The following is a 21,837-nucleotide window of genomic DNA, read 5'->3' as shown; positions in this document are numbered from 1 at the left end:
AACCTTTCATGAGGTTCTTGTGAAGAACCGACACATTTGTTCAAAGAAAGCTCTCAGGACCCCGTCGCTAGACACTCATAAAGATAAGAAATGAGAAAACCAACAAGACGCTAGCGTTTGCCAAGCGCTTACATGCGTGTCTTCAGGGCCATGTCTCAGTTGCTCCTTAGGAGAGCCATATGAGGTAGGTGTCACTGCCATCCCTATTTTACAGATGAGAAAACAGAGGCCGAGGAACTTCAGCAACCCTCCTAAGGTCACACAAGAAGTGGCAGAACATCCCAGGCTAGGGCGACGAGGGGCCAGGGCTACCATCTTACAATCAGCAGGAAAGACAAGAGAAGTATGAACCCCAAATGAGCACCTGTGTGCGAGGCTGGGTGACACGGCAGATGCATTACTTATGTCCATTCGCTCATCCCCTATTCAGGAATGACCGAGGTCACCGGTCCTCACGACAGCCCGTGGTGTGACCAGGGTTGTTGCTCCCCATTCTCCAGGTGAGAAAACTAGGACTCAGATTAGTGAAGAATTTGTGCAGGGCCACCCAGCATGTGCACTGGGAGCGGGTCGAAGCCCTGCCCGGGGATCCCAGGACCCCAGTGCCCGCCACACTGGGCCACCACGGCATGTGGACGTTCAGCGTCGGCTCTGGCGTCAGGCTGCCCGGATTCAAGTCGTGGGTCTGCCCCTTACCAGCTGGGGGGCCTCAGGCAGCTCACTTCACCGCTCCAGGCCGCAGTTTCCCCGTTTGTATAATGCAGATAATAACAGTATGTCATTCATAGGATGGTTGGTAAAGGCTGAAGTGTTTATCCGTGAGTTCTCAGAATGGTGCGTTCACCCAGCAAGACTTTCTTTAAGGTGCAACGTGCTAGGTCGATACAAATAGTAAAACAAACCTTTGAAGCTTTGCAGGAGAGAGGTTGCAATAAAACCCTGGTTCCCAGGCTTTAGTCACTCAGGTAACGACCTCACTATTTCCCATATATTCCAGTTAGTTATTCATTTGTTTGTTTAGCAACAGCTTTACTGAAATGTAATTTACATGCCATAACATATCCATTTAAAGTGTACAATTCCGTGGCTTTTGGTACGTTCACGGAGTTGTGCAGCCATCCCTATGGTCAACTTTAGGGCATTTTCGTTTCCCCAAAAAGAAACCCTGTACCATCTAGCGGTCACTCCCATTCTCCCCTCTCCCCAGCCCCTGGCAACCACGAGTCTACTTTCTGTCTGTTCTGGGCATTTCATATCAGTGGAATCGTACAGTATGTGGCCTTTTGTGTCTGGCTCCTTCGTGTAGCATGATGTCTTCCAGGTTCACCCACGCTATAGCAGGTGTCGTGCTTTGTTCTTTTCTATGGGTGAACAACATTCCATGGTGTATATACACCACATTTGGTTTTTCTGTTGATGGACATATGAGTTGTTTCTACCTTGTGACTATTATGAATAACACTGCAGTGAACCTTCATGTACAGATGTGTTTTCGTTTCTCTTGGGTATATACTTGGGAGGGGAATTGCTGGGTCATATGGTGAGTCAGTTTCACTTTTGAGGAAAGTTTTCCAAAGTCACTCACAACACTTTACATCCCCACCGGCAGTGTACGCGGCTTCCATTTCCTCCAGATTCTCACAATCATTTTCTTGTTATTATCTGTGGTTTTGACACTAGCCATTCTAAGGATGTGAGGTGGTAACCCTTGTAATTTGCTTGCATTTCTGTGATGATTAGTGATGTGAGCATGTGCTTCTTGGCCATTTGTGTATCTTCTTGGAAGAACTACCTGTTCAAATCCTTTCCTCATTTGAAAAATTGAGTTGTTTTTTTATTATTGAGTTGTAAGGGTTCATTATATATATTCTTAGATATAAGTCTGTCACCAGAGATAAGATTTTTCTCCCATTCTGTGGGTTATCTGTTCACTTTCCTGATGGCGTCCTCTGAAACACAAAAGTATTTAATTTTGATGAAGTCCAATGTATCTATTTTTTCTTCCGTTACTTGTACTTTTGGTGTCATGTGTAAGAAATCACTGTTTAATCCAAAGTCATGAAGATTTACCCCTGTGTTTCCTTTTCAGAGTTATCCAGTTTTAGCTCTTACATACAGGTTTTTGATCCATTTTGAGTTAACTTTTGTTTATGGCGTGAGGTTGAGTTCTAATGTCAGGCTTTTGCATAAGGATATTGCACATGATTTACTTATTTACTTAATAATTTCTTCAAATAATACGCTTTTAAACTTTGACCGTTGGCCAAATAATATTTTTGAGATTCACAGGCTTGGTGAGTTTGTCACTTAAAAAAAAAAAAAATACTGTGTAATCAAAAATAAACAAAATCGATTAAACTCTTTTATAGTTCTAGCCCGCATCTCCCCCAGTCATGTCGTATGCTCCACTTTGGGAGATGGTGCTTATTACAATGAGCATTGGGACGAGGGAAGGTATAGCAGGGGCTGATGGGAGGTCCTCCCCGCGGAAGCGACATTTGGCCTTGAACCTGACACGCCCACTAGGTGTTAGCTTTAGGAGAAAGGGGCGGAGCCTGGCAGCTCGATCCAAGCGGAGGGAACTGCATTGCGCAGAGGTCTAGAGGAAAGCAGGATCAGAACACATGCTGGACAGAGATGGGAAGGGACACAGAGACACGGAGAGACATAGAGGGACACAAAGAGAGAGCCAGAAAGGTGAAGCCCCTCCCCACACACACAGCGCATTACTCCCTGCAATGCGCTCCCTGCAAAAGTCAGGAAGTCTGAGAAGCAGTTCCATTGACTGGGTTCTGTTTTTGTGCCAGCCCTGGCGAGGCTTCCCCCACACTGTGTGGGCTCCTCCTGGCAGCCCTGCCCAGCAGGGAACTTCTTCTCTCCCCGATAGAGGAGGCACAGTGCTCATTCCAGGGCTCAACCAGGGAGGGCAGGGAAGCCAAGACACCCTCTGGGAGATGAAGGTGGTGGGAGGGGCTGGCCAGCACGGGGTGGGGCAGAGCCAGGGTCAGGGAAGGAAGTCTGGATTTGGAGCCAGAGTAACCTCTAAACTGCACGACCTTGGGCAGGCTTCTCCCCGGCTGTACCCCGAGCCCCCGCCAGACCTGTCGAGCTCTCACATTCTGTGACTCCCTCTACCATCATCAGAGTCAGCTGCCCTTTTACACATTTTTAACAAGCCAAGGTCAGTGTTAACACCCAAAGTTGAGATGACAATCTTTGTTTTCTGTAGCTGATATCTGAAAATATCTGATCCTCGGGCCAGAGGCATGGGGTACATTCCTGGTTCCACCCAGCTGGGGTGTTCCTCTCCAGCTAGCTCAGTGGTATGTTAAATAGGAATTCAGATGAAAAAAATTAAAACCTTCTGAGGTCAAATACCAGAAGGTTTGTTTTGCAAACAAACTTTTGTTAGACAAAGTCAGCAGGTTTCTTTCCTGCAGGACTTGTCAGAGCCTTTAATATGCTAATGTGCACTGGGACCCTGGGTGGAGGGTGGCAGTCAGGGAGCAGAATGTGAGGGCATTAGGAGAGCATCATATGTGTTGACCAATAAGGTTTAAACACAGAACCTTTCTTTGTCATGGACCATCCTTGGGGTCTAGTGTTTCCAGGAAGAAGGGTCCCCAGTGCCAGCGGGTGCCTGCCCAGCCCTCTCTGTGCCTTTCCCAGAGCTGAGCACATAGTAGGTCACAGTACATATGTGGTAATCGATTGGAACTCCAGGGAAGATGGAGTTAAAATAGCACAGACTTTAGCACTGGCTAATTTCCTTGGACAGGGCCTTCACTCTACATCAGAATTCTATTCCAGAGAGTTCAGAAAACATCCTTGAACCTGGGACTTGAGAGTCACGAACAGTGCGTGGTGTGTAACATGGAGCGATGGTTTCCCAAACAGGACCCTGACGGACCTGCTCCTCCTCCTGAGAGGAAAGGCCTGTGTGAGCTCAAGAACCAGCCTCCTTCCCCGCCTGGCCTGACTTCCAGTTTTCAAAAACCATTTGTTATCTACTTATAATAAGTAACACCTGCTCACTATAGAGAATGCAGGAAACGTGCAAAGTGACAAAGAAGGAAATAGGAAATAATAACTATAATCATTTATAATCCCACCCCTCCCTCAGGACAAGTACAGGAATACCTAGATGTATTGTCTACTGGTGTTTCGGGTATGGATATATGTACTTAAACATAATCAGAAGCTGCATGTACTAGTCTGCTTGGGCTGCCATAATGGAGTGCCACAGACTGGGAGGCTTTAACAGCAGACATTTCTTTATTTTCTCACAATTTTGGAAGTTAGAAGTCCAAGATCAAGATGCTACCAGGGTTGGTTTCTGGTGAGACCCCTCTTTCTGGCTTGCAGATTGCTAGTTTCTCACTGTGTCCTCACATGGTGGAGAGAGAGCTCTGGGGTCTCTTCCTCCTCTTGTAAGGTCACCAACCCTAGGGGATTAGGGCCCCACCCTTCTGACCTCCTTGAACTTTAATTACCTCTCTAAGGGGTCTCTCTCCAAATACAGTTGCATTGGGGCATTAGGGCTTCAACATATGAATTTGGGGGGGGGACACAATTCAGTCCATAACACTATAATACCTACAGTTTGGTATCTTACATATTTACAATCCATATTCTAACCCATGTTAACCTCTTGGACTCCGGAGTTGGATATCTCTGCGTTCCGGTTTCAGTCACAGTTCTGGACAGCCCTGTGACTCTGGGCAAGATACTTAACCTCTCTGAGCCTCCATTTCCTCGTCTGTAAAATGAAGGTGACAATAGTACCAGCGTTTGTGGTCATTCAAGGGTCGGATGAGATACCCATTGGCACACAGTAAACACTTGCTGAGTATGGTCTTTTCATTTCTATTTGGAACATTCCCCAAGGCTTGAAGTAGCCTTTGACAACATAATATTTAATGGCTTTATAATACTCCATAGCATGGATGTGCCCAATTTCCTGTAACCATTCCTCAAGATGATATGAGGGCAGAGAGAAGCTATGAGAAGGAAGGCAGCCCCGGCACTTCTGAAGCCAGCAGGCAGCAGGTTAACTCCAAGCTGCAGGGCTGCTAGGAACCTGGCAACCAGTTTTCCCCATTTGGGATCCTTGCCCTGGAAGGCCGGCCTCACAGGAGTGCTCCAGTCAGATGGAGTCAAAGAAGGCAGGAGGGGAGGCAGGACTGATTTATGAAGCGGGAAGATGCAGGGAGTTAAATATTCATCGTGTGAATAAGCAGAGGCTAAGGGGAGACGCTCTGTCCGGGAGGAGTGTCCCTCAGGGGAAGGTGGGGTATGAAGAGAAGGGGGAAATTACGAGCTGGAGAAGAAATGCTGGTTTAGCATTCGGGGAACAATCTTTGAGACGATGACATCCAGCGAGGGGAAATGTTGCACACGCCGGGCGTCACTGGTGGGACGTAGGCGCCTCCACCCTGGTCCACGCCACTGTCCTCTGCTCCCAGCCGGGCACAGCTTCCTCCCCGCTCTCCATACCCTGGCTCTGGTCCCCCTGACAAAGCACCCTCCATGGGGCGACCGCGGTGCCATATAAAATAAGAGCCAGAGCGGGACACCTCCAACCTTCCAATGGCTTGCAGAACACAGCCCAGCCTCCGAATCACGGTCTGGCCTCCTCTTCCCCCTTACCTCATCTTACACCTTACAGGTTGAGCTCTTCTCGGCCCTAGGGTCTTCCCCAGTGCTCTTGTCTCCTTCCAGAAGGTTCTCCCCTCCTTGCCTGAGTAACTCTCGATGTTCCTTCAGGTCTCAGATTTAAATTGTTCTTCCTGGAAGCCTATCCTGCTGCCCCCAGACTAAGTTAAGACCCACCCATGATCCCCTCTCCTTTGTAGAACACGTGGGCACCTATAACAATTGGCATTAGTGAAAGATTGGCATGATTATTATTTTAAAATTAAGTCTGTATTAAATTTTAGGTTTTAGGTTTACAGAAAATTGAGCAGATCATGCAAAGAGTTCCTAACACCCGGGGTCCCCACCCAGTTCCACCTGTTATTAACATCTTGCATTAGTGTGATGCGTTTGTTGTAGTTGATGAACCAGCATTGATACAGTATGGTCAACTCAAGTCCACAGCTGACACTAGGGCTCTGTCTTGCTGCTGTGTGCTGCTGTGGGTTTTGACAAATGTGTATTGCCGCGTGTCCGCCATGACAGTGTCATGTACAGAATCACTTTGCTGCCCTAAAAATCCCCTGGGCTCCACCTATTCATCCTTCCCGTCCCTCCCCCAGTCACTGATCTTTTGATTGTCTCCCCGCTGGACCCTATCCTCCATCAGAGCAGGGACCCCATCCGCTTTGTCGACCATTATACTCACCATTCCCAGCTCAGAGCCTGGCACATAACAGGTGCCCTATAAATATTTTTCTTTGTGTATTTTAATAAAAAGAAGATCCTACCAAACACGTTATTCTGCAATTTGCTTTTTACAAATATGGACAATATATCTTGGAAATCTTCCCGTATGAGAATAGGGAGCACTCTGTCTCTCTAACTTTTTCTTGTGGACGATTTCCAACATGCATACGAAAATAGAATCTACTATGATGAACTGCCGTATACCTGTCACCCCACTTCAGCAGTTCACTCATAGCCTTGCTTGTTTCGTCTGTATCTCTGCCCATGTTTTCCCTTTCTGTGTTCTTCTGAAGGAGATCCCAGACATCAGATACTTTCATCTGTAAATACTTGTGTGTGTCCCTAAAGCCAAGGACTTCTAAAGATGTAACCACAGTACCATCGTTGCATTTAATAAACATTAATTTAATATCACCAGAGGTAGTCAGTGTTCACATTTCCAGGTGTCTCACGAATATACATTGTTTATCTGAGTTTAGAGGTTGTCTGACCGAGATCCAGAGGAGGTCCACGACCTGCACTTGATTGCTTTGCCTTTGAGGTTTCTCTTGATCTGGGTCCCTCCTCCCTCCATTTCAAGTTTTGCCCCTTGCAATTCATCTGTCCTATAAACTATATCATCACTTCCGGGTTTTGCTGATTGCGTCCCCCTGGTGGTGTTTAGTATGTTTCTCTGTCCTCTGCATTTCCCATAAATTTGTAGCTGGATGCAGAGCGTTGATCAGATTCAAGTTCAATTTGCCTTGACGAGACTTTTTCTTTGGTTGTCTCTCTCTATTGATGCTCTGTGCCAATAACTATCCGTTCGGTAGGGGATGCTACGTGGTGACTTTCAAATTCTGTCCTTCCTTCTTCGGTTATCAGCTGGAATGCTTCTATAAAAAGAAACATCCCCTCGTCAACTACTGGTTACCTGGAGGTACCCTTTTTATAGGACAGGCGAGACAAATGCTTGATTCTTTCCCTTTATTTACTGGTTTCAGAATGATGAGTTGCCTATAAATATTTGAATGAATGAATGAATAATACATGTGTGGATGAATTGACAGGGTTTGGGGAGCTGGGGTTTCTTTCTGCCCTCAAGGGCATGGGTGTGGGCCGCGGCTGAGAGCAGAGGTACAGCCTGGGGCCAGGTGCACGTCTCCACAACCAGGGACAGGTAACTCTTGCTACCTGTCAACCCTCCATGGTTGAGAGCAAAGGTGACCAGAAGCTGCGTTACTAAAAATTCAGCACCTGGGACAAGGGCATCTCATCACGCCCCCCACCCCCCTCACCGAGAGGTAGGAGCCAGGGGCACCTCATGCTGGGGAAGGACTCAGAATGTTGAATCCGGGAGTATTTGTCCCGAAGGAGAGTCGTGGCAGGTTGGACAGATGGCCTCAAGAGTCCCTTCCAGGCCACCCTCCAAGCCCCTCCAGAGAGCTGGAACAGCCCGCCCACACGCTCACTGACGCCTTGCCCCCTCCGTGTCCCCCCAGGTGCAAGTGCAACCTGCACGCCAACCTGTGCTCCGTGCGCGAGGGCAGCCTGCAGTGCGAGTGTGAACACAACACCACAGGCCCCGACTGCGGCAAGTGCAAGAGGAGCTTCCGCACGCGGTCCTGGCGGGCTGGCTCCTACCTGCCGCTGCCCCACGGCTCTCCCAATGCGTGTGCGTACACAGAGCGGCCGCTGCACCCGGGACCGCCCCCCCCCCTCCCCCCCGCCCACTGCCCCCTCGGACCAGTGAGGCCACGGTCTCCCCTAGCCTTCAACCTCAGGAGCTGTGGATCTCATCACGCACACACATGCACACACATGTACTCCCTACAAAGGTGTGCACACAGAAACGTGCACGCATGCACACGTGGACACACGCGCGCACACACACAGGCACCCCCTTGTTACCAAGCTCCTAAGCGCCAGGCTTTGTGGTCAAGAGCCTCTAGCACACCTTCATCCTGCTGGAAACCTGAGATGAGCCTCGTCAGCATCCTTCCGCTGGCCTCTTCCCCTTCTTGTCCCCAGGGCAGGAGAGGAGGCCCAGAGGGTGTCAGGGAGGAGGGGCTAGGGAGCCCTCGCTCCGGGCTAACCGTGAAGAGCGGCACCATCCCTCGTAACCAGTGTTTATGGGGCATTTACATAGCCAAGTGCTATGGGGTCCCCACTCCCTCAGCCCTTAGGGGGGCCCCAGGAAGCGGGTCTCCTATCATCCCATCTCACAGAGGGCTCCTCCGAGGGCCTGGCCCGTGCCGTCTGCATGGCCCTCTCCTCTCCCGGCTCAGCCTTTCTGTGCCAGAGGTCATCCTCGGGGTGCGCCCACACACGCCTGCACTAGGAACACGCTTTGGGGGCCCCCATCATTGGCCTCCAACATAGTCCCTGGGTATCTCCCTGACATCAAGAGTCCCAGGGAGCCCCCAGCTGCCATGGACAAGGGGGCCTGGACTGGCCCCAGAGTGGGACTCCCCAGCTGCCCCCGCCCCAGTGATTTGCTGACACTGGTCAAGTGCTTTGACAAGGAGGCTGCACCGGGCACATTCCATACACAGCTTCTCAACCCTCACAGTAACCCCTCGGGTGCTATGTTCATTATTGTCCCACTCTCCAGATGAACAAACAGAGCCCCAGTGACCCTCAGTGCCCTCCTAGTTTAGCAGCAAGTTAGATGCCACCACTGGACCCAGCTCCAAAGCCAGGCTGGGCTGCCGGCACCGCTCAGCTCGCCCCTCCTGGGCACGCTCCCAGGAGCCCCTCCATCGGCACCCCCGCGACCAACCGGTGAAAGATTTACGCAACTTTAGGCTGACAAAGCCGGAAGCCTCGCAACAAGGCTGTGACAGGCGTGTTGTGTGTGTGCGGGCCCCGCTTAAGAAGCCTTTGAAGGGTGACCTCCCAGAGTCACGGCACCTGCTGGCCTGCAAAGGCACGGAGAGCGCTCTGGGTGACAGCCCAGCGCCGCCCGGCTCCCCCCTCACCACGTGCCCAGCCCACCTCTTTGTTGCCAGAACCGTTTCTTGAACACTTTCCTTAATCGCTGTCACCTCCCTCTGGCTCGCAGGCTCACCCCTTCATCTGTCCTGCTGGCCTCCCCACCTCCCTGCTTCCTCTCTGGACCCTGTTCTCCTCCCGGAAGGATCCCCCAAGGTCCCCCGGCACCCACAGACTAAGACCCTTACCTGCAGGTCATGCACTGTGGGCCCCCAGGTGCATCCTCCCAGGCCTCCCTCACAGTCCCGCCGCCAGGGTCACCAGGGAAGGTCCTCACGCCACACGTCCCCCTGCCCACATCTCGGCATCCACCCCAGGGCTCCCGGGGCACGGAGGGGTGTCCTCACGCTCCGTCCTTTGTCAGGACCGCCTGGAGGGGAAGCTGTGGCCCTGGCTCCTTCCTTCTGAGACTGACGATTCCTGCCCTGGTACCCAAAGTCCCAGGTCAAACTGTGGCCTTGGGCCCCTCTCATCCCCAGGGCACAGACAGAGAGGCCCGGGTCGGAGTCAGGCCTCTGCCACTCACAGCTGTGTGGCCTCGGACAAGCCATTTCTCCGCCCGAGCCCTGTTTTCTCAGCTGTAGAATCAGGACCCTAGTAAAAGCTCCCGTGGGGCTGTGTGAGGACTGAACGGCCCAGGTGGGGACAGCACTCAGCACGTGCCCACGTGCAGAAAGCTCTCAACACGTGGCAGGCGCTGCGATCATCTTCCAATCAGTCGTTCAGCCGTCCCTGCATTTCCTCAGGTGGGAGCATGCACCATGGTTTCCCTCTGGTGGTAACTTCCATCAGAGCTTCCAGTAAACCAGTCTGTCCCCGTGGCTGGGGACCCTCATGTTCTCTGAAATCCCATCACTCCTGAGAGAACGGCCACCCACCTCCTTGTCCTGCACTGGAGGACCCGAGAGTCTCAAATCAAATGAGAAGGGTGCCTGTGAAGCCCCCAGTGGAGGCTTATCAGCAGGTCCCCTGATAGGGTAAGTCACAGCTCTGAGACTCAGTTTCTCCACCTGCAAAAGGGGCTAATAGGGGCCCCTCCCTCTCAGGGCGCCAGTGAGGATGGAATGGATGATCTGACCCAATCCCTGCACGGAGAGGTGCCCGGGCCCCCTGATTTCCTTTCCCCAGCCCTGCCACCCCCTCCTCTGCAGGGAGGAGGTGGCCGGGCCCCTTACTCTGCTGTGACCCTTCTCTTTCCGCAGGTGCCGCCGCAGGCTCTGCCGTTGGCAGTAAGTACACACCTGGGTCACCACCACCCTGGGAAGGCGGCTGGGGCCCTCGGTGCATGAGCCTCTTTGCATGTCCTGGGAAGAGCAGGAGAGAAAAGACAGGGCTTTCCTGTCCCCCTGGGTCCATAGGCCTCACCACCCGCTCCTCTAATCCCATTTGCTTCTTCCCCCTCCTTCGTGTCTCACAGTTCCTCCCCCTAGCTTCTCAGCTGGTGCTGCTTTGGAAAGGTCCCCTTGCCCCCCCGGGGGCACTCTCTGCCCCTCCCTCTCCTGCCAGGCAAGAGTGGGGGTCACCTTCCCCGACCAGTGGCAGAACCCCTCCCCCCCAGTCTGACCATGGGGTTCGGCCTCCCTCCGGGCAGCCCGCAGCTATCACCTCTGCAGCCGCTCGCCCACGGGGAGGCTAAGGGAAGTGAGCCCGGATCCCGATGCGTCCAGGTCAGCTCAGGCCCCAGAGCAGCCAGACCATCTGAAGGAGGGTCAGGGGAGTCCCGAGAGCTCCACAGGGAAGGTGAGGGAGGGCGGTAGGGCGTGACCACCTATCACGAAGTCATCAGCCAGCACGCACAGTGCCAGGCGTCGGCTAAGCAGGATACTCGTACTGTCGCGTTTCATCTTTGAAGCCGCCGCCCCCCTAGGTGGGTATCGCCATCTGCTCTCAGATTCAGCAGGAGAGAACTTGTCAAACAGCCAGCCAGTGCAGACCCCAAGTCTCAGGAAGGCTTCCAGGGGCGCCGCCTCCCTCCGCCAGGGCTCTTTGGGGCCACACTCAGCCCCGGGGCTGCTCCCTGTGGGGCACCAGCGGGCGGAGAGGGGGCCAGAGGAAGCTGGACCTGGCGGGGACGCTGGTCCACTCGTGGGGGTCTTAAGTTGCCCCTCTGCGTTGCTCCACACCCACCAACTGCCCCACCCTCTCTTGCTTTTCTCATCTCTTACCAGGCATCAGCAGGTCCCGGAAAGACCCCGTCCCCAAAGCCCCTGTGGCCGCTGTGGCCGTGAGGGGGGACCCCACCACTCCTGCCCCTTCCACATCCACTGCTTGGGCCCCCATGGCCCCCAGCACCCCACAGTCCACAGGTGGGTGCCCAGCTACAGCCCCAGCTGCCCTGCCCTTTCCCACTTCTGGCCCGAGTCCCTGCCTCTCTCTGTGATGTGCGATGATGTGGGAGCATCAGCCCTGGGGAGGGCAGGGGCTTGGCTTTTAGAGTAGAGAATGCTAGATCCCAGGCCGCAAGAGCATGGCGCCAAGAGCCCTCCAGGCTGCCTGGGCACACCTGTCACTGGGCCCAGCCAGGGCATCCAGGGCTCCCATGAAAGTCCTGCATCCTCTTCCTGCTGCCCACCCCCACCAGGGCACTGCTCAGCCTGGCCAAAAGACGGGGTGACCTAGCAGGGGGTGCCCAGGGGAGCTGGCCCAGGCCCCGCCCCCACCAGCCATCCTAGCCCCGGCTCCGCCCCCTGCCCATCAGCAGCTGACCCCCAGGAACGGACAGTGCAGGATTAGCCAAGAAGGTAGACTCCTCAGATCAGCAAGGCGGAAGAGAGCCTCTGAGCTGGCGTTTTCAGACTCTGGGCTGCTGGGCCTTTCGGGGCAGGGCCAGGCCAGGGGTGTGTTCAAGGCTTGGGGTGCTGGGGTGGCCCCCTTGTCTCACCCGGCCTCACTTGGGGCATCCCACCGGCTCCTGCCTACCGCGAGTGCCAGGAGTCTGAAAGGACTCATCCCTCCCAGAGGATGCCGGGAAGATGTGTCCAAGGTCCCTGGTCCCCAACAGTGTGCCCTGCCTCTGCCCCACCCCCTCTGCAGGGAGGAGGCGGCGGGGTAAGGTGCCCCTTACTCCTTGGGCAGAGAGAGAGAACTTGTCAAACAGCCAGCCACTGCAGAGGCCCTTCTTCTCTCTGACGCTCATGGACCCTTGGAAGGGTGGTGTTTCCAACGGGCAGAGACCCCTCTGTCCCCTGGGGAGGGATCCCCGACACTCCGGCTTTGGCCTGTTGGGGGTCGATGCTCAGAATGCTCCCAGCCAGTGAATGCCGTGGAAAATGCCCAGCTCCTCCACTGGACCAGAGGGTGACACGTCGCACTTCTTTTCTTTCTACCTCCTTCCCTTCTCCACGGGAGGCATCTGCGGGGGGCAGGGGGCTAGCCGGGAGATTCGAGGATTTCAGGATGGCCTTTTGGCCCAGGAATCCTCTCTGGGGTGGAGGACATGTGTCACTCTGGAAATCCGGGCTCCGGACACAAGTTGGTCCAGCCGCCTGAGACTTGCGCTTTTTTTGCTGAGCTTGTGATGGGCACGTGGGACCAAAAATAGTCGTGGTAGGTCCCGTATCTGCCTGCAAACGGTGATCTGTCTGGGTGGGAGGCCAGACGCTCACACACACACATTGAGGAACCCGGACCCCGTTTCTGGAGCTGCTTCTGACGTGGTACGAGGGGTGCAAACTGCAAAGCTAGGAGTTAAGGAAAGCATCAGAGTCAGGGCGGTGAGCCTGGACGAGAGAAGGTTTGAATCGTGAGGGTCCCCAGGACTCAGGTGGTGAGAAGGACATGCCCCTCCCTCCAGGCAGGACCGTCATTCAGTGGGGTCGTGGTCCACTTTGCATCCTGACTCCAGTGCCGGGCTGCAGGCATTAAGAGAGAAAGGCGACCCGAGTGTCCCCAGCCTTAGGGGTCATCAGGCCTCTTTAGCGACCGAAGCCTGGGCCTGGGCCCCCATTCCCCCCACCCCACGAATCGTGACTCTCGCTGCAGCTAGTGGAGCTCGGACGTCTCCTGGGCCAGGAGCTTGTACTCTATTCTTTGCTCTCAGCCCCATGAGATGGGGCTGTTATTTTCGTAGCCCCGTAGGTGAGGATATGAAGGCTTAGGAAGAAGCAGCTGGATTTTTATGGTATGTAAATTATACTTAATAAAGCTGTTTTGAAAAAAGAAAAAAGAAGTAGTTGCTCAAGATTACAGGCAGGACCTGAACTCGAGGCTCACTGATTCCCGATGCTTCCTGCCCACTCAGCCACCCAGTGCCACGGCCCCGAGGCCTCGGGGGTCTGGGAGGTGGTGCCGCCTTTAAGACCTGGCTTGCACAGCTCCCCGGTTCCGAAGGAACAGACGGGGCCTCCATCTGGCCTTGGCAAGTGACACAGGTCATTGCGAGAAGGTTCCTCCTGCATACCTGAGCCTGTCCCTGGAGAGCCCAGTCTTTTCCACCCCCAGGCCCCCATGAAGGTCCCGATTCTCTCCAGGTACCTCCCAAGAAGTGCTTCAGGCCCTCTGGCCCAAGTCCACCTGGGCCCTTGAACCCCTGGCCCAGATGTTTCTCCCTTCTGCCAGTGTCAAGCAGTCCAGAGGGCAGGGGCTGCCGGCAGAAAGGCTGTTCAAGACCATTGACCCTCTCCCCAGCTTGGCCGTCAAGGGTGGTGGGAGAGAGGCTGCAAAGCACAAGGCCTTCAGGGCGGGTTTATGGCGGCCTTAATTAAGCCCTTGCCAATTTGGACACTGGCAGCCTCTTCTCATTGAACATCGCATAAATGTCAATTTCATGTCCAGAGGCTCTTGGCTCCCAGCTGCAAAGTCTCCCACACTTCTTAGCTGGTAGATTTTCTTTTTCTTTCCCCACCAACGGGCATCGTGCGTAATCCCTTTAAGAAGCGGAAAAGATCCGACTTCTCCCTTGTCCCTCTGGGTTTGTCCTTTGAAATTTGGCACAGAATGATTCCTCGCCTTGCCAGCCCTACCTGCGTCCCCTGCTGTGTGTCCAGTTAGTCTTGGAGATAGATGGGCACGGTGGCATTTGGGGGCTGACTCACGTTGGGGTCCCTGGTGAACATGGGCCCAATCTAGGGGTCAGGGAGGATGCTCCAGTCCCTAGATTGGGGTTGGACAGGAAGAGGACCCTCTGGACACGTTTGATGTCTTAGCCAGAACACATGCCCCCTTTTCAGCCATTGGCCAGAGACTTTAGCGCAGAGAGGTCTGGGCCCAGATACATGGGACTTGATCTAACTCTAGCCTTCAGTGTGAACGGGGGCCACACAGGGAGGGAGATTCAAGAATCAGGTGTCCCGCTGAAGAAAGGACTGCCCAAAGTACGCAGACTCTCGGGCATGGGTCCCGCTTCCATCCGGTGTCCGCGTGCCCTTCATAGGCTGCCGTAGTGTAGACGCTGCCTCTCCTGTAGATTTGAACCCAGGTCTATTTGGCCAGCGTAGGCAGAGCCGCTTCTCATAGCACTGCTTCTTGTAAGGGGCCTGTATGCGGTGATGCCTCAGTAGGTCCCCAGGATACGCCCAGCCCCAGCCCCTTGCATAACTTGGTTTCTCCTCTTCTTTCCCCTAAGAGCGGATCAGGCCATCTACCGCTGCCCCCCTCTGGGCGAGCGCCCCCTGGCCCCAGGTGTCCTCCAGAGCAGAAGGTATGGGGAGCCGGAGCTCCTTCTGAGACTGTAGTGGAGGGAGCAGGGGCACGGGGTGGGGACGCAGGGTGGCAAAAGGGGCCCAAGGGCGCCGAGCGGAGGGGCCTTGGATCTCTGCCTGCCCCTACCCCCCACTCTCACCTACTTAGCCCGAGTGATATCACCACACCCGACCCCTTTCAGTCCTACACTCTAACCCTAACCCTAAGCCCCAAGGGCTTCCGAAGCAAGTGGAGACCCTGTCCTGATAACAGTCACCCTCTCTCTCCCACCATCGTGCTCACAGGACACCCTGGGCGAGGTGGAGCTCAGAGTCAGAGAGGGCTTCCTGCAGGGGGTTGGCTGTGAGTAGATGAAGGGGGAAGGTAGCCTTCCGGGCGGCAGGACCAGCTGGGGCAAAGGCTTGGCGGTGGGACGGCAGGGAGCAGCGGCCTGACCGAGCGAGATGCGGGGAGGGGTCGTGGAAGGCACTGAGACCAAGCCCAGAGCCTCATTCTCCCACCGCAGTGGGAAGAAACACGTGGGGGCGCACGGGCTCATTGGTAGCCATCGTGGACACACCCAGGAGGCACACAGGGCCTGCCTGAGTCTCCAAGATGGGACGCTGTCCCCGGTCCCGGCTCACGGTTCCCTGGACGTTAAGCGCTAAGGCCTGGCTTAGGCAGCAACCCAGCCCACACCTCCAGTTCCCTCCCGCGCCAGCTGTGAGTGGTGAGCAGGGCTTTGGGCGCCCCCTGCTGGCAAGCAGTTCCGGAGCCGGACCCACAACGGCGAGGGTCTGCAGTTTCCAGCGACCTGGCCGGCCTCTGAGTCAGGGCGTCCTCCCCGGAGAGCAGGCTGGAGCAACCACTTCCCGGCCCTGGACCCACTGGGGCACGACAGCCTCCCAGGTGGAAGCCGAGGAGACCGTGGCATGCTCCCCCGCAAGTACGGGGCTGGGATTCTGGGCAGTGGAAGGCAGGGCAGTCTGTGCTCATGGCTGGACGGCACCTGCCAGAGGGGAGTCCATGGACGGTAAAGGACTCACTCTGGCTGGAGCAGGGAGCTTGCTTCAGAAGGGAAGGGAGATGGCCAAATCTCGAATACCAGCTACAGACGCTGGACGTGATGCTCCCGGGAGTTTGGAGAGGAGAGGGGACAGCAAGAGTACCAGGGTGTGCAAAGCAATGTTTTCAACCAGTCAAAAAATTGTCCAGCTTCAGCGAAGTATTTAGCACAATATGAGGGATGAATCCAGCTGGATGTGTAGATGGTGTCCAAGGCGGGACCAAAGGCAGGCCTGGTTCTGCTGTGCTCCTGGTTGTGCTGTGTCGTCTCTGAGCAGGTGACAAAGCTGCTCAGAGCTTGCCCAGGGCACCTTGGGAGCCTGTGCTGAGCTCTACCTCGACCAGGACAGCCCACCCTGGGCAGCTGGACCACAGCTGATGAAAGAGCTTCTTTCTCATCTCTCCAAGCTGCGGGCACCTCCGCTGCTGCCCCCGCCCCCGCCAAGGCCTCCAGACTTTTCCAGCTCAGGCCCAAATCTCCTCAAGTGATGCCTATTGAAGAATTCGAAGGTAAGAGGAAGGCCCCGGGGCTGATCAGCCCCTCCTCCGGCCCCTCTCCCCCCACCTCCACTGGAAAAAAACAAAACAAAACAATGCAGTGCGTGGACCGATGCCCCCTCCCCGAGTAGCTGGGTCAAGGTGAAACGGAGCCACTCTCGCCTCCAGTCCCCCCTCCCCAAGGGAGCTGGGAGCAGGTATGAGTCCGAAGTACAGTGGGCTAGCACGGGGCAGGCACAGGAGCTGCCAGGAATAGCCCGTCCTGGCTTCCCTGGGAGGTGTGGCCCAGGGGCTCGTCTTGGCTGAAGCAAGATCTGGGACACAGGGGTCACTGACAGTGCTCCTTGGGACACCTGGAGGATGCCTCACCTTCTCACTGTCCCTGGAGGGACAAGGTGAAGGGGACAGGTCCAGGAGGCCATGGTGTGGGAATGCTCACCGTCTCCTCCTGGGCACATGTCAGAGGCTGATTTCTCCAAGGTCTCCCACGCCCTTGACCCCGACATCTGGTCAGTCCCTCCTTCTCGCATCACAAAATGGGGGTTGGATCCTCTAGAGATACACAGATGGTGTCTCACAGCGGGGAGCTGGCATCCTTTCTTGTTCAAGGGGGTGTTGAGCCTCTTAGGAGGGACACCAAGGGATGCCCCCCTCTGTGGCAGGGAAGGTGACCCTCCTCACCAAATCCCGCCCCTTGATGATGTCATGGGAGCCACCTCCAAACCCCGGGGCCTTGCCCCAGGTGGTCACAGGTGCCTCCAGTGAGAGTCAGAAGCTGGGCCAGGGCTAGGAGGAGTCAAGGTGAGATGCTGGGGGCACAAACTTTAAGGCAGCACTCACTCTCAGGGTCGTGCAAGAGCAGGCCCTCTGATGCCAATGAGATTTGCAGAACAGCTCAGGCTAATAAGAAAGGGTCCTGCAGGTGGGTGTTTTCCTTCCAACCAACTTCCAAAGCAGCATGGGGAGGAAGCTCCTGGCCCTTTCCATCCTCTCCAGCGTTCATGCATGCGTCTACCCTTCATTGAATCACTGGGGTACCGTGGTGAACGCCATGAACCCCGGGCACCGCCCTCCCTGAGCTCACGGTCTGACGGCATGACCCATCTTCCCTGCATGAATCATATCTAACCACCCGCAGCATCACGAGGGCCACCCTCCAGAAAGCACTTTGCCCTGGTACCCGGCCAGGCTTTTAGCGGATGCTGCCCACTGGCCCTCCCTGGTGCCCTGTCCATGGGGCCAGGTGGTAATCTGTGAGCTGGGCCTACACTGGTTCTCGTTCAGGCTCGAAGCTAGCAGGCCCATCTCTCCCCACATGGTACAGAAGTGTCAGAGACCCACGGCACCGTCCTGTGCCAGGTCCTACCCCTGGCCTCCGTTTTCCGGAATGCACCAGGGAGGGGGCAGCGAGAAGGCACACTTGCCACTTGTTCTCTGACCCTTGGTGTTTCTCACGTTTGGCCGGCCCAGACTGCGAGTGCTATGGCCATTCCAATCGCTGCAGCTACATCGACTTCCTGAACGTGGTGACCTGTGTCAGCTGCAAGCACAACACACGAGGCCAGCACTGCCAGCACTGTCGTCTGGGCTACTACCGCAACGGCTCCGCAGAGCTGGACGACGAGAACGTGTGCATTGGTGAGCCCTCGGCTGGGAGGCGGGGGCCCCGCACGCGAGTGTGTGGACCAGGGTGCGAGGCGGAAGAGCAGCGTTAGACGGGGTCTGGACACCCCTGCATTGGAATCCCCGGGGGAGGCTGGGGAAATGCCAATTCCTGGGCCGACTCTAAATACAGAATCCGCTCTATTAATAACTTACCTCCCCATGTGGTCCTCCCTGCAGGCACTGGCATTTCAGAACCACTAGTTCCAGTCAAAGACAGGTTCTAGGGCTTGCCGGGCTGTGTGCCTTGGGGCAATTCTCTTCCCCCCTCTGGGGCTGTTTCCCTGTTTGTAAAATAGGGAGGTGGATCAGATCAAGGGTTTTCAACCATTTTGGGGGAACTGAAGCTTTTCTTCAAATCAATTCTTTTCTCACATTTTATATGCCCTCCACCCCCAGTGGGCAGACGGTTGGCTTTCTTTAAACTCCGCTCCAGGACTGGCTTTTGGGGTAAAAAAGGAAATCTATAGGGGCCCTGGGCCCAGGCAGAGGCAGGCCATTCCAAAAGACCGAACATGTGGCCCGCAACCAACACCCACTAGTCTGGAAGACGGTCTCCCGTAGAGGCCAGTTCTCAGCCCTCGGATGCCCAGCGCCCTTGGGAACCCATTGCCCATGCCCCGCCCAGCAGGCCAGCCAAGGCTGTGCACAGGAGGGGCCGCCCGCAAAGCTGCAGCTGTCAGTCTGAATTATGGCAGCGGCTTTCAGATAATTTCATCACAACTCTAAAGTGATCCCAACGGAACTGTGCTGCCCATGTCACACCAGCCAGCAGCAGGGACAGGGCAGGGCCTCTGGATCCGATTAGAGGCGTGCCTCCTCCCCCAGCGCCTCCTTTTGCCTTGCCTGTCTGCCTCCGCCCCCCACCCCCGGGCCGGCACTAGGCGACAAGGACTCCCAGAGTGGGGGCTTTCAGCTTCTCCCACGGAGCAGGGCGAGCTGGAGGCCTCTGGGCCTGCTCCTCCACCCGCCCTGGAGAGGAGCTTCGGAGGCCTTCTGCACCCTGCCCCCTCCGCACACACACCCCAGCTCCCAGGACGGATGGCCGGTGGCCTCTGCTGAGGCTCCTCCCACCTGTCAGTCAGAGCTCTTCGGAGCCGGGAGGGATCAGCGCCCGTTCGAGTTACAGAAGCGGAGACGCAGGCCCAGAGACGGGAAGGGGCTGGTCCGGGCCACGCAGCGCCAGGGCCAGAGAGGGGAAGGGGCTTAGTGGATGTGAGAAAATGAAAACTGTCCCCTCGAGATCTGGACGCCCCAGGCGTCCCCACCCCGCCGTCCAGCGGCGGGTGCGGAGATCCGGCTGGGAGGGTTGCCGGGACCGGGCGGGGTGGGCCCGTGCGGACGGCGCCCACACGTCGCCCCTGACCGCTCGCCGTGCGCGTGTCCGTCCAGAGTGTAACTGCAACCAGATCGGCTCCGTGCACGACCGGTGCAACGAGACCGGCTTCTGCGAGTGCCGCGAGGGCGCGGCGGGGCCGAAGTGCGACGACTGCCTCCCCACGCACTACTGGCGCCAGGGCTGCTACCGTGAGTGCGCGCCGCCCCCCCCTGCGCGGGGCCCCGTGCTGTGGGGCCCGGGGCGGGGCCTCGAGGCCGCCCAGGCCGGGTCCGGGTCGGTGGGTGGGTCCCAGGGGCGGGACCTGGAGCTTCCGGGGCGGGGCCCGGCAGGTGGGCGGGGCCTGGCGTTGCCCGAAGCAGGGTCCGGGTGGTGGGCGGGGCCTGATGCTAGCCGGTGTAGAGTCGGTATCGGGAAGGGACTTGGAGGCCAAAGTGGAGCCGGGGGTTGGCTGCAGTTGGCTGGAGGCGGGCGGATTTGCGGGGAGGGAGGGAGGGAGGCAGTCCGAGGAAGTGAGGGGCTGGCGGAGACCCGACGTTAGCCACGGGAAGAGGGTGGAAGGGCGCCCCAGGCACGTGGAGCAGCACGTGCTAATCTCTGGACGGGAGAGCAGGTGCGTCTAAAGAACCGCACCAAGGCCAGTGCCGGGGCCGGGGCGGGGAGAGCCGGGCAGCGGCGGGAGGGAGGCAAGGACCCGGTCTCGCGTGGCCCTTGGTACCATCCCCGCCGGGACGCTTCGCGCCAATGCGCCCTGAGTCCCCAACACCCCCTGGTCCAGGCCGCGGCCCCAGTGTTCGCACGTCCCAGGGGCTGAAGCTCCAGCGCGGGGCTGGGGGAGGGAGGGCTGGACCACCCGAGTTAACCGCTCCTCCGCCCCGCAGCCAACGTGTGCGACGACGACCAGCTGCTGTGCCAGAACGGCGGCACCTGCGTGCAGAACCAGCGCTGCGCCTGCCCGCGCGGCTACACCGGCGTGCGCTGCGAGCAGCCCCGCTGCGACCCCGGCGCCGCCGACAGCGGCCTGGACTGCGACCGCGCGCCCGGGGCCGCCCCGTGCCCCGCCACGCTGCTCGGCTGCCTGCTGCTGCTGCGGCTGGCCACCTGCCTGGACTGCTGAGACCCGCGGAGAACCCCCGGCCGGGGGTGGGGGGAGGCGGTCCGTGCGCCCCCCCGCGCCCGGAGAGCCGGGAGCCCGGGGGCCGGCGTCGGAGGCCCGGCGGCCAGAAGGGTGCGGCCCGAGCTGCTCCCAGGTGCTACTCAGCAGAGTCCTCCCGCCCCGTCCCCCTCGAAGTGGCACCTGCCCCCGCCCCGGCGCTGCAGCAGGGGATGCCCAGCGGCCCGCGATTTCGGTCTTAGTTTTTCTTTTATATTACCCACCGACCCTTTCCTTTTTTTTTTAGCTGGCGGTGAGACAGGGGCGTGGGAGAAGCGCTGCTCATCCCAACAGCCCCAGGTCCTGCCTCCTGCCTCCCTCTCCCCCACCCCCCCACCCACACACACACGACTGTTGCAGATACCCCCTGCGCCTGTCCCTGGCTCACCATCAGCCAGCGGACCCGAAAATCCAGTTGCCTACACCTCTAGTCGCTGACTTCTCTTTTCTATTCTTTGTTTTCCCTTACAACCCACCAGACCCCAGGCCTTTCCAGGGGCCTGGTGACCAAGGAGCTCGCTGTCTGGGGGAAGGGAGTTAGGAAGGAGGGTTGGAAACTTCCTTTTGTAGAGAACTATCTTTGTTTGTATTAACCACCCCTATAAGGAGGGACAAGAGCTGGGACGCTGGACACTACGGGGGTGGTTGATGGTGTATAATCTGACAGTAAAGAATCTGCTCACTGCTGCCTCCAGGGCCTGTTTTCTTTCTGTTCTTTTTTACCCAGCAAGTGTGGGAGTTAAAGGGGAGCCCACAAAATAGCCTTAAAGAAGCAATTTCGCGCTCAAGGCCGTCCCTTCCCCAGGCCCTTCTGTGAATGACAGGCAGGCATAGCCACCGGAGCTCTCTCACCATGTGGCCAGGCCTGGCCCTGCAGAAACCTACAATGTTCCCCAAACTTGGGAGATTATCTCCCTTCTTCCCCCCACCACCAAAAAAAAATCCAGAGCTTATTGGCACTTTGCCTTGGTTGTCCTCAAATTTAAAAGCATGTGGTGGACATTGATACCTTTGCTGAAAAGTGCAAGGCAAGCGACTGGCAGAGCCATCTAACAGGGCTCGACTCTGATGCTCCTGTTTATAAATCAGGATGGGGGGGGTCCTATCAGGCCTGCTGGACCCCAGCCTCAGGCCCAGTGTCTGCTGC

General features: G+C 56.7%; 1 protein-coding gene across 5 annotated transcripts in view; it reads left to right on the top strand.

Moving 5' to 3' along the window:
* The window catches only part of NTNG2 (netrin G2), a 73,530-nt gene extending 52,150 nt beyond the window's left edge, over positions 1–21,380 (top strand). The window contains exons 4-11 of one of the 5 annotated variants that reach the window (XM_032636159.1): positions 7,866–8,038; positions 10,560–10,586; positions 11,526–11,663; positions 14,921–14,995; positions 16,450–16,551; positions 18,010–18,177; positions 19,594–19,728; positions 20,419–21,380. In XM_032636159.1, coding sequence (XP_032492050.1) covers positions 7,866–8,038; positions 10,560–10,586; positions 11,526–11,663; positions 14,921–14,995; positions 16,450–16,551; positions 18,010–18,177; positions 19,594–19,728; positions 20,419–20,654 — 1,054 coding nt within the window. In that variant the 3' untranslated portion in view covers positions 20,655–21,380. The remainder of the gene's footprint in view (positions 1–7,865; positions 8,039–10,559; positions 10,587–11,525; positions 11,664–14,920; positions 14,996–16,449; positions 16,552–18,009; positions 18,178–19,593; positions 19,729–20,418) is intronic. The other 4 variants (XM_032636161.1, XM_032636160.1, XM_032636162.1 and 1 more) reach the window with 4 other exon arrangements.
* The last annotated feature ends 457 nt before the right edge of the window (positions 21,381–21,837 follow it).

Source organism: Phocoena sinus, chromosome 6, assembly GCF_008692025.1.
Source record: "Phocoena sinus isolate mPhoSin1 chromosome 6, mPhoSin1.pri, whole genome shotgun sequence".
In the NCBI taxonomy this organism is placed as follows: domain Eukaryota; kingdom Metazoa; phylum Chordata; class Mammalia; order Artiodactyla; family Phocoenidae; genus Phocoena; species Phocoena sinus.
This window is presented reverse-complemented; position numbering and strand designations above follow the sequence as displayed.